A 15641-nucleotide genomic window follows, 5' to 3' on the forward strand; every position below is an offset into this window, starting at 1 on the left:
TTAATTTAAATAGTACAGATGTGTAAGGCACAGGAAAATATGGTAGACAAAACATATATAATCACTTAACTCAAACCAGACTACAACTGAAGAACACAGGCACTGGATCAATCAATCTGTACTGAAATGAGTGGAAAATGAATTGGAAAGCAATGAGACAAAGAGTGTGTATGCTGTTTTTGTCTGTTATTTAAAACACCTAAGTGGTCAGTGAAATTGCCAATAAAAACATTAGCACCAGCTCATAAATTAACATTGTTGGGACTCTTGGCATTTTATGTGTTGTTGAAAGAATATGTTCAGACTCAATGAGCAGAACAAATTCTCCATAGAAGTATGTTGCATAAATATCTATCTCACGTAGTATGGTTAACAGCAGTTGTCTTTTGGCAACTTTGAACAAGTCACTTGTAACATTCCTCAAGGGAAATGTGATCTGTTTTGAGAGGAGAGGATTATATCATCTAATTTACAATCTCAGTTTAATAAATTTATAAGTGAAGCTTTTGTAAAGATACAAACCTTTACTTGTCATTAAATAAAAATTAGGTGTTGTTAGAGTTAAGCTGCTTTAGAGGCTAAAAGTCAGAACCCAGGAGCTCTTTCTCTCGTTAAGTGTGATTGCCATTCCATTATTAGTTAAGGAATTTTTAATTCATGCTTGAATTTCTATATTTAAAATTACTATATGTTTCTTAATGCTTTTCAAGATGTATTACATCTTGAGATGTAATAGTTCAGAGGAGTCCATAAGCACTAGCCACAATAATGATGTCCCATAACTTGTGGGCAGGGCAGCTATGGATCTCAATGTAATGTCACCTAACATCTGATTCCCCTCAAAGTCTCAATGACAATGTCTATCATATCAACGAAACCTGTAGCTAGTTGCTAATATGTAATAAACCACATCTTGTTAGCAACAAGACACAGTTCTGGCTATACTAGGAAGTGATTTTCTTTAACATACTAGGCTAAGCAGTTTCTGTAGTTTCCTACACTTAGGGGATGGTGGCAGTAACCTACATCACGAGCAGCAGCTCATACAGGTGAGTGAGCTGACTTTCCCATGCAACAAATACCAAATCAAGCATTTATTGCTCTGTTCCTAAAGTATATATGTGTGATGTCTTAGAGCTGCCAGCTTTAATTGCTAACAAGCCTAGGAATGCTGGAGAAACTCAGCAGGTCTGGCATTATCCTTGGAGAGAGAAATGGAATTAACGTTTTGAATCTGGTCTTTCGAAGGAGAGTCATTCCAGATTCAAAAGATTAATTCAGTTTCTCTCCACAGACGGTGCCAGACCTGCTGCATTTTCCCAGCATTCTGTTTGTTTCAGATTTCCAGCATCTGCAGTGTTTTGCTTTTATTCAAAGGTTTAATTGCTGTTCAGTAAACACTGGGTGAGTTTACTCGAAAGTTAACTGCCGTTGACTCTGAAGTTTCGAACCCTGAATCTGCTTGTGGGCAAAAATAAAAAACTGCAGACACTAGAATACTGAAATTAAAACACAATATATGTTGGGAAAAAAATCAGCAGGTCAGTTAACATCTGTGGAAAGAGAAACAGAATTGGCATTTCAAGTCAATGATCTATCAGAACGGAGGTTCTGGTGTTCCTGAAGAACCTTTGGGAAGGTATACCTCCGTTTCTTGGTGCTTTTTTTTTCAAAAATGAAGTACAATACAAGAATTCCATTATAGGCAGTGTATCAGACTATAAGCCACCAATGGTTAGTACTGTTACATTCAACTATACAGATTTACAGGCTAGATCATGAGTTTCTGTCCTAGACAGAGACTTTCTTTATAGCAGTCTGAATCAAAGGAGAGCTACAGACTGAAATAAGTGAACGTTTTCATTAAGCATTAATTGGACACTTGCTCTGCATCTCCTGCATTATCCAGTCTTGCATCAATTTTCCAGTTTTCATAATTTATTTACCAAATTTGTAATTTCAGTTTAGTACTATTCCAATTTAGGATAATAATTTATTGCAAAATATATGGTTTTAGAAATCTAAATTGATTTTTCAGAAAAAGTGAAGACTTTGAGAGAACCTAATAAAACCTCCCAAGTATGTGCAAGAAAATTAGTGAAATGGTTTACAACAAACACTTTAGCTAACAGGGGAAACAAGTTTAAAAATATGAAATCGGAATTAAGAAAGGAAATCAATTGACACTTATTTACACTACTGTGTATATTCTTATGGAATCAATTACCAGAAAAAGCCATTGGCATAAAATTATAGCAAAAAAAATTCAACAGACAATTCATGTGGTTCTTGAGAAAGAAGGAATTCAGAGAAACAGTGAGAAGATGGATTTAGGATTTATTAAAAATGAATTGTTTGCCCATTCCTAAAACATACCATGTTTTTACACAAACCAGACAGCTATGATCTAAGTGGCAAACAGGAATAGAAAATATAACCTGAAGACTATCTGTTACAAATAATCACAACAGTGTCTGGGAATGCATGATTCAGAACTGTAACTTAGTCTTGCGGTTTAGGACATGATCCTTAGTCAGATCTACAGCTTTGTAACATATGCAACTCACTGCCAAATGGATCATTTCTTAGTCGAGTATCCATTCCTCCGTCTTCTCCCTCCAGTAAATGCAAACAGGAAAGTAAGTATTAAATAAAGATCTCAAAGGCTTCCTCCTGGACCATGCAGAATTTGTAACTAGCAGAAGGAAATGTCCATTTAAAAGGAATAAGCATTCATGATTGTCCACAACTGTATCCTTGGCCTTGACATCAAAATAGTCATAAAAACAATGTAGGGAAATCACTCTTACCTATTTTGAAAGCTACTCAACAAAATATAAGCAGCATGTAAAATAAAGTAGGCAGGAATCAAAGGAGACACGAAAGGAAAGGATAATACTATGAGACTTGAAAAAAACTAAATATGGAAGGTGTTGTTGCAATTATGTCAGTGCTTAAATATGATTAAAGAATTAGATTGCAAAAACAGTTATGCCTTAATACTCTTTTTATCACATTGCACCATTGTGTTCATTTTATATCTTTCTTCAAACTGTGTTTGCCCTCCCTGAATGATAACATGGAAAATACACACCATCATTCCGAAAAGGTGACAAAGAAAATCTCATCTGGAATTATTTTTAACACATTACAGTACCTCTGGATAATGTTCATAAGATGGAAAAGGCCATACAGCCAATCCAGTCTCCTCTTAGATATCTCAATAATCATGAGAGGGCTCAACTGGTTAACTCATGTTGAATATAGTCACAAATCGTTCTTGAGCTGGGGAAAGCACAAAGCTTTTAAAAAGAGCAATTTAACTTGTGCACCACAATCAGAAGAAAAGGTAACCTGCATTAATATTGATATACTGCATGGGGTCACTGCCTCTGTATGCTTTAATAAAGTTAATGGATTCATACCCATAAAAGTACAGAGATCTTTATACATTGTGCACAGTACAAGATTGGACCCGAATAAAGCAATGATTTTGAGAAAACACAAAGACAGCAAAGGGTATTGGCATGTAAATAGTTCTGCACCATCCTGACTAAGAAATAGTCAAATTTGCCTAATAAAAAGTTTTTATTCTGTAGATCTTAATAAAGGATACTTTTACCTGGAATCAATCAGTTCTCATTTCCCCGAATTAAATTCATTGGAACATTCATTTAAAATAAATGCTAATTAACATGAATACTCTCTTGAGCTGATTGCACATGTATCCAAACTGCTTCCATTCTCTAATAATATCTATGAAATTATTGAAGATTTTTGAAGGCACAATTTACAGTATTTCTATCAGGAAACAATTTGAGGGATCTCCTAATGCTCCAATTTGCAGTCAGGACTGTTTAAATACTCTTAATATGTGCAATTGATTGTAGAAACAAAACTAACGTTACTTGACTCTGTCAAACAACCCATTTTATTCTAAGTTGTAGAAACATTAAAGTGTAGAGAAATTCCTGTATTGTTAAATTGAATCCAGTGAAGACAGCTTTCTTTTAAAATGAGAAACACATTGCAGCTGTAATAGTTGAAATATAACCCTCCAGGCTGGGAAAAATAATCCTCTTCTCAAAAAGAATTTCTTGGATCTTGTCAAAGCCAGGATTCATTTATGGTCAAAGAAACAAAGGTTTCAGTGGCTCCTCTTGATGGTTCAGCCCAGTATAGCAGTTAGAAGCTGAGTGCACCAACAACGGATGTTCTCATTACACTTGTCTACAACATTAGCTAATCTCAGAGCATTGGATCTGAATGGCTATAAGAGTTTTTAATATTTTGATGTAGGGGCAGAAATGACAGGTTCTCACTATTGAACACCATCCAACAACTTCTGCTGGAAAGCAATGGCGTGTTAATGTCACATGAAGTGAAGCAAACTCCAGAGTGAGTTTGCTGTGATGCCCTTCACAGTTAAATAGCCATCAAACAAACCACTGTAGCCATTCTGCAACAAACACAGACAAAACTTTGAAATTGTCATACTAAACACAAGAACAGAGAAAAAAAATATTCTTTTTAAAAATCCATTCAGCTCAAAACTGTCTAATCATGAGACAATCACTTGGAAATGAGATAAAGTAACCATTTCTATCAGCACAAATTTTCTTCAGAAAAGGAGGACGAAGCAATTAAGAAGACTTTAGTGTAGGGAATGCTGTATGATTATTCTCATCAGTCAAGTAAATATAATTTATTATCCTTTTATTGTTTGCTAGTAGTATTGTCTATTTACAGAATGGTAAGAACGTTAGAATAATACAACAGAAAGAACAAAAACAGAAAGTTGCTGGAAAAGCCCAGCAGGTCTGGCAGCAGCTGTGAAGAAAAAATCAGAGTTAACGTCTCGGGTCCGGTGACTCTTCCTCAGAATTGGAGAAAGGCAAGGGCTGATTATGTGCAGATATATCAGACTGAATTTATATGCTGAATCTAATCTGATAACCCTGTGTTTGACACTATTCATTTGGCATAAGCTTTTACAATAAAAACAGTTGAAAGTAAAACAAATTGGATTTACAATTTAGAATTTGTTTCCTACATTACAACAGTAATTACATTTCTAAAGTATTGCCTGTAAATTTCACTGACAAGTAAAATCAGGCAGGATTTAAAACCAGTGCTGCTTTTAATCCTATTTGTTATCTATCTGCTGGATTTGGTTACAATTCCTCCCTAAGTGTCTGATCAGACCTCACAAAAAACAGTACAAACTAACCTCATCCCAGATGTTACAGTGCAAAGCAAGAAGACGAGGGCAAGTCATACAAATTATCATGGCCAACAATCTGTGCTACTGCATTCATCTATATCCTCTTAGTCCCATCTTCCTTATAGATGGGCCACAGGCAAGAGTCAGAGTAGATGCATGATAGTTTTATACATGGAACTGTGGAAGACTAGAACCTGGGCAAATTCTTCTGGCAGATAATTATTCAATGGTTTTTACTTAGGTTATTAACTCAGCCTTTCAATAATCCAAAAATACACAGCGGAATGTATTACTAAATAGGGACACAATGTTAAAACAGGAAGGTATCATGAACATTTTAGTATGATCTAACAAGTTTTACCCTAGACTGATTGGTTGACAAATAATTGATTATCAATGTGAACCATTCAGTGTTGAGACTTGATGGAAGTTTCTTTAAGGGGTCATCCAAAAGGTTGGTCATAAATAGACATAGGAGAATTAAATTGACATAAAGCTTTAGGGAAGATGGCAGGTTGGTGAATTCAAAGGTGAAGGAATGAAAACTGAAATAACCAAACGTTAAGAATCATTTAGTGCAAAGCTGAGAGCATAAACCAGGGAGAACATCTGTGATGGGGACAGGGAGTAGACAATAAGGATGTTAAAGAGCTGTCATGAGTTTTATAAACTTTACATGTTGAATGATTCAATGAAAGAATGGAGGGAGTTGATAATAGTACTCTAAATTCTGTTATTTTTCCGAATGGTAGTATCATAGAACTGATTCTGCTAGCTGCTTTTAAGAAGCAGACCTAACAGTGTCAATACTTATAGCTGGCTCAGACGTAGATCTCCCAGAATCTGAAATGAAATAGTGCCAATATAGCTTCTAATGTGAAGATTCCTGTGTTCCATATCAGGTTATGATAACTTAGTCAGAAACATATAAATGCATGAAGTTCATTATAACTTCAAAGTAGACTTTAAAAAGCATTCCTGGTATACTCCTCAAAAAGAAAGTCAATTTAAGGGTTTGAGGAGAGGTTTGACATTTGGCAGGAGTGGAGGTGGGAGTGGTGGAGGAAAGAAAGGAGACAAAAGGAGCAGGGGGCGTGGCATGGAGTCTGTAATGAGGGTGGGAATGACAGGAGGGTTAAAGAGTGACAGGATGAGGTGGGATAGTGAGGGAGACTGGGGTAGGAGAGAAGGAGGTTGCAAAGGGATAGAGGAAGAAAGAGGGAGGCTGCAAAGAAGTAGAGGAGAGGGATGAAAGAGAGAGAGGTTGCATGGGTAGGAGGGAAGCAGATGGAAATTGCAAAGAAAGGAGTTTTAAACCAGTTAACTGGAAGCCAGGAAAATTTGAAATCACTCAGGTAATGAATTACCTACACTTGGCAAATACTTGGCAAAAGTAATATAACGTGGATAAGTGTGAGGTTATCCGCTTGGTCGCAAAAACAGGAAGGCAGATTATTATCTGAATGGTGGCAGTTTAGGAGAAGGTGACGTGCAATGAGACCTGGGTGTCATGGTGGAGCAGTTGTTGAAAGTTGGCATTCAGGTGCAGCAGGCAGTGAGGAAAGTTAATGACATGCTAGCCTTCATAGTGAGAGGATTTGAATGTCCAAGTAAGGACATCTTGCTGCAGTTATACACGTCCTCGGTGAGGCCCGTTGTGAGCAGTTTTGGTCTCCTGGTCTGAGGAAGGACATTCTTGCTATTGAGGGAGTCCAGTGAAGGTTCACCAGACTGATTCCCGGGATGGCAAGACTGACATATGAGGAAAGATTGGATCGACTGGGCTTGTATTTGCTGAAATTTAGAAGAATGAAGGCGGAATCTCATAGAGACATATAAAATTCTGATGGGATTGGACAGGCTAGATGCAGGAAGAATGTTCCTGATGTTGGGGAAGTTCAGAACTAAGCGTCACAGCCTAAGAATAAGAGCTAAGCCATTCAGGGCTGAGATGAGGAAGGATTTCTTCACTCAGAGTTGTGAACCTGTGGAATTGTCTCCCACAGGAAGCTGTTGGGGACAGTTCATTAGATATATTCAAGAGGGAGCTGGATGTGGCCCTTGTGGATAAAGGGATCGAGGGGTATGGGGAGAGGGTGGGAGCGGGATACTGAGATTGCATGATCAGCCATGAATGGTCGTGCAGGCTCGGAGGGCCGAATGGCCTATTCGTGCACCTATTTCCTATGTTTGCACGTGAATGTAGAACCTCTATAATGAAGCTGCATATCCTCAAGGGTTGCTATATGGGAAAAACGTGCAGTGGATGCTGTTCTAAATGAATACTGTGTCAATTGCCAAGTTTAAATCTGAGATTGAGATCTGAGATGCAATAAAAAAGGATAACAACTGCTTGGTTAAAGTATTTCAGCTTTGTGAATGTGCAATGGGAAGGTAACAGCTGTGACCTCACAGATAATGAAAAGTATGTTTAAGGTAATTGCTTTTTGTATGGAGAAGTATTAGTTTTGTTGAGAAGCAACTTTTGTTGCTAACTTATGCCTGAGCTAATTTAAATACTGCTATTGAGGAAACCAAGGATTTTCTTAAGTGCTGTGGCTTTAAATTTAATGCACCCTTGATATTGATTTGGTTCTTCTAATTTAGCTTTTATGTGACTAAATAGCCCATACATCAATGCAAATACAGAAGATAATATTACTATGTGATTAATAAATAAAATACTAGGAGTGAAAAAGCAGTCCTTGAAAACCAAAACGTACCCAATGAAAATCAAAAAGTAGACTCCTTGAAAAATTACTTTGCACCCTGCTAGTCAGGAGAGCATTAAAAATGTGATCTTTGGTGTCAGTTTACATAGGGATTTGCTTTTATAAATATGGACTCACAGTATAATGACAAGGCATGATCAAATGTGTAACAAGCTGAAGTAAAGTTTTGCAGGACTTGTATAACATTCGTAATAGGTTGTACAGATGGGTACAAATAATTGTTTTGATTTTTTTTAAACTGATGTACATTTATTCAACCAATTTCCAAACATTCAATGACATCAGAAGTTTCAAATATTTTCTTAACTATTAAAATCAGAGGCAAATACTTTACACTTCAATTTTTTTTTTTGTTCATAGAAATGATACCAACATTTCCAAGTGCAATGAAAGGTGAAAAGGGTCCATCAGGAGAGCCTGGTGCAAGAGGACCAATTGGACCACCTGGCCTGCCAGGAATACCAGGTCGTGATCTTCAAGGACCAGTCGGAAAACCAGGTCTGCCAGGTCAACCAGGCTTTCCAAGTGTTGGGAAGCCTGGAATGCCAGGAATGCCAGGTAAACCAGGAGAGATGGGATTGCCAGGTCGCAAAGGTGACATGGGACCAAAAGGAGAACAAGGGCCAATGGGACCACCAGGACCACAAGGACTACCAGGTCCTTCTGGAATGCCTGGACTGGGGAAGCCAGGTAGACCAGGATTGCCAGGAAAACAAGGGCCAAGAGGAGAGCCAGGACAGAAAGGAATGCCAGGATTGCCAGGTCCTGTAGGGCCAAAGGGAATGCCAGGAATAGGTGTAGCTGGATTGCCAGGCTTAAGGGGGCCACAAGGGCCACCTGGGCAACCAGGCCCTGCAGGTCTACCAGGCATCTCAAAACCCGGCTTAAATGGTCTTCCAGGAGCTCCAGGAGCCCCAGGCAAACAAGGATTCCCAGGTGAACCAGGATTGCAAGGTTTTCCAGGGCCCCGCGGTGTCCAAGGACCTCCAGGGATGCCAGGTATTGGAAAGCCAGGTCTAGGTGGACTTCCTGGTCAACCTGGCTTTCCAGGGGCGAAAGGTGAAAAAGGACTACCTGGTTTACAAGGGGCCCCAGGAATGCCAGGAGTAGGAAAACCAGGGTTTCCAGGGCCAAAAGGTGAACGTGGTCAGGCTGGGCCTCCGGGGATGCAGGGATTTAAAGGTGAGCCTGGGGTTGCTGGTGCTCCTGGAATTCCTGGTCCTCCAGGTGCAAGAGGACTGCCAGGGCCTCAGGGTCAAATCGGGCCTGTGGGTGGCTTAGGTTTCCCAGGAGTGAAAGGAGAGTATGGGCAGCCTGGTGCTCAAGGTCCTCAAGGTCCAAAAGGAGAAGCAGGTGTCCAGGGATTGCCAGGCATACCAGGATATCCTGGTGAAGATGGACAACCAGGTCAACGAGGATTGCCAGGACCAATAGGACCAAAAGGAGACCTGGGGCAGAAAGGCCCATCTGGTTTACCTGGACGACCGGGACTACCAGGATTGAAAGGGGAAATCGGGTTTCGTGGAGAGAAAGGTATCCAAGGCCCCACTGGAATACCAGGGATTGCTGGTCCAGGTGGTCCAATAGGGCCACCGGGTCTTCCTGGGCCGAAAGGAGAGAAAGGACTACCAGGACCACCAGGGCTACCTGGTATAGGGAAACCTGGAGTTCCAGGACACATTGGACCAACAGGAAAACCTGGACCAGAAGGTCTTCAAGGATTATCAGGCGCACCGGGCCCTCCTGGCCCTCCAGGACCTCCGGGCCCACCAGGCCAACCAACTGATATAAGACAGTTTCAACTTCCAGAGATGGGGCCAGGAATTGATGGCATTAAGGCACCACAAGGATACGCTCAACCAAGTAAAAAAGGGAAACCTATAGGAATTAGTCCAGAAATGCCTGCATTCACTGCTAAGCTATCAATGCCTTTCCCGCCAGCAGGATCTCCTGTCAAATTTGATAAAATCTTATACAATGGCAGACAAAGCTACAATCCACAAACTGGCATTTTTACATGTGAGATACCAGGAATTTATTATTTTTCATATCATGTTCATTGCAAGGGTGCTAATGTATGGGTAGCATTATATAAGAACAATGAACCACAAATGTATACATATGATGAATACAAGAAGGGGATTCTTGATCAAGCTTCTGGGAGCTCAGTTCTTGAACTAACGCACGGTGACAAAGTCTGGATGCAGCTTCCATCTGAACAGGCAGCAGGACTTTATTCAGGCCCTTATGTGCATTCATCTTTTTCTGGATATTTATTGTATCCAATGTAAAAATCAAATGTAAACAAGTAAAGCTTTTAAAACATGATCTTTGTTATCTTACAAAAGTTAAATTTTCACTACAAAAGCAATTGCTGACATTTGTAGGATGATTAACTGTCATTCTTTCTTTGATGGAAGGCCATTGCTGGGAGAACCCAAAGAATGAATAGACTTGTCTGTTTTACACATTCTAAATGCACATTAAAGTGTTGTGAAACACAGAATAATACACCAAGACGCAAGAGTGGACTCAAATCAATGAAATAAAAATGTACTTGTCCTGCCATGAGCCCAAAGTTTAAGTTTGCAGAGCTTCTCAAAATCAACTCAAATCTACACAAGAGAGCTGTTTTGAACAATTGCAGCTAATTTTCCAATTACAATCAGAGTTATCAAAATCACACTCAATATAAGAATAGAGTCTAAATAGCACATCAATGTAGGGGGTATTTAATTAAGTTTGGAGTTGAGGTAGGTTTTCGGTTTAGTGTAAATACTTCACATCTATATATGATATACTGAAATGGTATATCTTACCTGCTTTATACACTTACTGGGTGCAACAGAGAAAAAATGTTTCAGTTCTCAGGAGCAATACGGTCTCTTTATGAGAGCAAATTCACACAAAAAAAACTTCAAGAAAATGGCTGGATTGCAAAAGAGGGAAAAGGGATAAAAGACTATTTTCATCTACAAAGTATGATTAAACATGAACAAATTATTGTGGTATCTCCTTCATCTAGTAAACAGTAAGGAGGTAATAGCAGTACATCAAGGATTTAAAGCAGCCTACCATGTACTGAGCGGCAACGTCTTGTCATCCACCACCACAGTGAAAAAAAACACACTTGACGAGCAGAGATCTGAAAACTGATAAAATGAGATGAACAATGGGTTTCTTGTGAAACAAGAAGAAATTCATTTTCTTCTGAGAGGGAAGATGAAGGATTTTTGTGCAGGCCACTGTAGCCTTACGATTTCTGTCCATGAGCTCTTTTTAAAAAAGTATAATGCTAGTATTTATCCAATGTCTGTACTTGAGCACTTCCACACCACTTAGTTGAAGAGCCACAGATGTAGTCCGAGCAGAAAGTGGCAAGAAAACACTATTTTGGATGAGGCATTTCTTCAATAAATGCATGAATTAGCTTGTCAGTTGCAAAGAAATACACTAGGACATCCATAAATAGATACAACACTGTGGGCTTTTTAATTTAAACATTAATTACCAAATGATTATAATTTTGAATGTGCAAAACATGCTTGTGCCACCAATTCTATCTTATGTTAGAAAGAAAGTTTAATGCCATTTGTGCATTGCTTTATTTTTGTTTCTTAAATATATGTTTAAAGAGCTCATTAAGCTTTCCAAATATAGAAAAAAAAACATATTTTGTCCAAGATTACCTGAACCAGGTATAAAAGCTGAAGTAGATAACTACAGTTTGCTGATGAATTCTACCCGTTGTAACTATGAATAAAATTTCCAACTTTTCAACAATAATTTATTTGTTTTACTACTGATTGTCTAAAGTTGTATACGAGTAGAAAGGCTGCATCAAAATGTGAAAAGCTACAATCAACAGCCATACAAGATGCTAGAGTAATTTGTTCATTTGAAATAAAATTTCTGTTGTTCATGCCAACTTTTCATCAGCTTTTGATAAACTGAATCATTTGCAATATTTTCACAGCTTGAGAGATTTATCATGTTTCCTTCCATTTGACAGTTTGAATTGCAATTATTTTTTACTTTAATTCCAATTCAGTTTCCATGAAATACAAGGGAAATGTAAAACTTTAATGAGATGGAATTAAAGAAACTTTAGCCAATGGATGTCTCTGCTCTGGTTTTCCAATCTTACTTTTCAATACCTTCTTGTTAGCTCACAATATATGATAAATAGCCCCAAAACGGTATGTCTACTTGGTTTTAATTGACACTGTATCAGTATGTCAGTTTTGGTTGTTTCTACATATAGGAACAATCTCAGTTGATTTGCTTTTGTCAGGCTTTATTTTGCAGGAAACTATTTTGGTGTGTCACGATGTAACATCTTTATAGTGTTAGCTACTTTGGAATTTTTATTTTTATAATGATCATTTTCATGGCAGTTTTCTTAAAAGGAGATTTAGTGACATCGTGTGTTGGTGTTATAACTTATCATATCATATGGTTATGGGTATGGGTTTTAAGTTTACACCATTATTTCCTCAATCCTGCATCATTCCAAACTCAGCTATGCCAGATAGGGGGAGGCAATAACTGGAGAATGAAGAAATATTAATCATCAACTTTCCATAGCAAAAGGCATAATTAGAATCTATGAACAAGCCATCTATCCACGTTCCCATACAGAAGCTATGTTGAGGGAGCTGACCAGGAGAAAACGTAGGCATTTGAATAATAGAGTACAGTTAACAAAATTTCAACGTTAAGCATAAAATAACTCAACTTCAAAATCTTGCCAAAGTGTATAGAATATATATTCTATAAGCAGCCTTTTAGACATGGTGTTTTCACTTTTGATTATATTCAGTATCTTACTGAATTCAAAGTAATTTCTTCCCCCTCTGTGGACTAATGCTAAGTCTGTATTATCAAAAAATTTTTGTACTGAATTGGAAATTATTGTATTAAATATTTAAACACATTTTCAGATTCGTTTTGAGAAGAATCTTTTGTTTTGTGAAATAATGATTTATATTTTCCTTTGTGATGTTGAAGTTTTTTGGGGATTATGTTAAATGAATGTGTACTTTTGCAGCAAGCAGTACTTCATACTTAATGAAATACCTCCACAATCCTTCATTTTTTGTTTCCATTCAAAATAAATCAATAGGATCTCAATTATCATGATTGCTGATTGACTGGGATTTGCCAAAAACAGCAGGAGATATTGCTCTCCCCTACTCTACTCAGCTCAGTACAATCATATTCACTGTTTACTCTTTTAAAAATTACCTTAAAGCAAATAAAATTCACAAGTGCTTAGGCCAGAGAACAATGTGGGGAACAACCAAAGAATAAAGAACGTACATGTACACTGAAGATTGTAGTGCAGTGGTAGCAGCCCCACACCTGCACTAGTAGACCCAGGTTTAAGTCCCCATCTCTGAACAGGTTGATTAGAAAAATAGGTTAAATTTTAAAATATATGGTTTAATTTAATTGACCGTTCACTGACAGAGATAAGAACACAAGAACTAAGAGTAAGAGTAGGCATTTCAGTCCCTCGAGCCTGGTTTGCCATTTGATATAATCATGGCTGATCTTCTCTTGGACACAACTCCACTTTCATGCTTTCCACAACCCTTCAACCCAATACTAAATAAAACTCTTGACTATTTCCTCAATGTCCCAGCATCTACTGCACTTTGGGTTGTGAATTCCACAGATTCATGATCCTTCGAAAAAAGTAATTTCTCCTCGTTCTGTTTTAAATCAGCTAACCCGTATCTTAAAACTATTACCTTTCATTTTGGATTGCCCCATGAGGAAGCTATCTATCTATGTCTGCATTGTCAATCCCCTTAGCATCTTGTATATCTCAATTAGACTTCCTCTCATTCTTCTGAACTTGAGACAATAGGCCGACACTGCTCAATCGCTCTTAAGACAAACCTCTCATCTCTGGACTCAATCTATGAACATTCTCTGAACTTCCTCCAATACAGCTACATCCTTCCTGAAGTAAAGGGACCAAAATCCAGGTTCGGATAGCAGAATCAAATGGCAGGAGCAAAAATCTGACCTCATACTAATATACAAAGCCTGCTGTCCTGAGTAGAAGCCATAGAGTAACAGCAACATGTACTGAAATGGCACCTTAAAAGACATGCCGTCAGCACTAATCTTAACCCTCAATCCTTTAATCCCCACCCCAGATCAGGAGTTTTTTATTTTTAAAGCTCAGCCAAGCATTCACAATAAGGTCAACTGCAGTAAGTCTATAACCAATGGATTCCATTAAAACAGAAAAACTTGGTGGCCTCTTTTTATCTAAGCTACACCCAATGTCTTATCAAAGTGTTCCAGGTCCTGCTCCTCTGATGCTGCTTGGCCTGCTGTGTTCATCCAGCTCTACACCTTGTTCCAGGATCAGATTTTGTTTTTGTTTAAGTAAAAGATTCAGAAAACCTTTCTCTAAGTTAAGTGGCTCCTAGTTTTTAAATCATGACCTATCATTACATTAGAAATCACAAACAGCATTTTCATCAGTTCTAAATGCAAGGAGGCATTCATCACTGAGAACTCTACTGCATCTCAACACTTAAATAATGCTGACCAAAGAAATTTTCAGGACAAAGTCCTAGAACTGAATCACTGCAGTGAAAACATATCTAACTTACAATATGGTATCTAAGGAATGAATTTTTTTTAAAAAAGTATTGAACAACAATCACAAAAAAGCCGTTTAATGAAGGAATTGCAGGAGCAGGTTCTCCCCTCAGGGCTGATAATTCCTCTTTAGGACAGATCACAACTTCTAAAGGTGCCAAGAACAAAGTCTCCATCAAATGCCAACAGGCACCAAAAAGTTCCCAGATAGTGCAAATGGGGTCACAATCCTGGAACAGGGACCCACCTGCTATCACAGAATGGAAACTGGCCCTTTGGCCCAACAAGTCCACACAGATACATCCTCCTATAATCCACTTAACCTACACATCCCTAGACACTATGGGCAATTTAGCATGGCCAATCCACCTAGCCTGCACATCTTTGAACTGTGGGAGGAAACCAGAGCATGCTACTTTTAAGTACCTCACCCCTCTGTTCCAACATGGGCATAGCCATGAAAATGAGAGTCTTCATTTTGAGTACTGTCCAAATGAACAAAGTTGAAGGTGATTATCTCAAATCAATTCCTAGAGACAGTTCCATGATTTGATACATTCTCAATTAGATTAAAATAGAAAATTGATGTGCTCATATTAGTGTATCAGTAAACACTATTATTATGAGATCATTCATGACATTTTTATTCAGTGTTGGCATGAATCTACAAACTGCATGAATAGCAATGCTAAAAATAATTTAACAGTTACAGAATGTTAATTCTCAATTAGGCGCTGGGAAACTCCAGACTCAAATACACAAAGAAATGAGAATAAAATATTTTGAGTGTTATTTTCACAATATATTTAGGTAGAGAGTTGGATAGTGAAAACAATAAGTAGCTTTTTGTTTTCTTTATTCATTCATGGGATGAGCGTGTTGCTGGCTAGGCAGCATTTATTGCCCAGAGGGCAGTTAAGAGTCACGCACATTGATATGGGTCTGGAGTCACATGTAGACCAGACCAGGTAAGGATGGCAGTTTCCTTCCCTAAAGGACATTAGTGAACCAGATGGGTTTTTCCTGACAATTGACAATGGATTCACAGTCATCATTAGACT

The 15641-nt window shown here is 38.1% G+C and overlaps 1 protein-coding gene across 2 annotated transcripts in view; it reads left to right on the top strand.

The window, feature by feature from the left end:
- col8a1a (collagen, type VIII, alpha 1a) overlaps nt 1-11081 on the top strand; it is a 141692-nt gene extending 130611 nt beyond the window's left edge. For both annotated transcript variants that reach the window (XM_020511015.2, XM_048602499.1), the window contains one exon: nt 8317-11081. In XM_020511015.2, coding sequence (XP_020366604.1) covers nt 8317-10247 — 1931 coding nt within the window. In that variant the 3' untranslated portion in view covers nt 10248-11081. The remainder of the gene's footprint in view (nt 1-8316) is intronic.
- The last annotated feature ends 4560 nt before the right edge of the window (nt 11082-15641 follow it).

This window comes from Rhincodon typus, chromosome 11 (genome assembly GCF_021869965.1).
Source record: "Rhincodon typus isolate 14 chromosome 11, sRhiTyp1.1, whole genome shotgun sequence".
Classification (NCBI taxonomy): Eukaryota; Metazoa; Chordata; class Chondrichthyes; order Orectolobiformes; family Rhincodontidae; genus Rhincodon; species Rhincodon typus.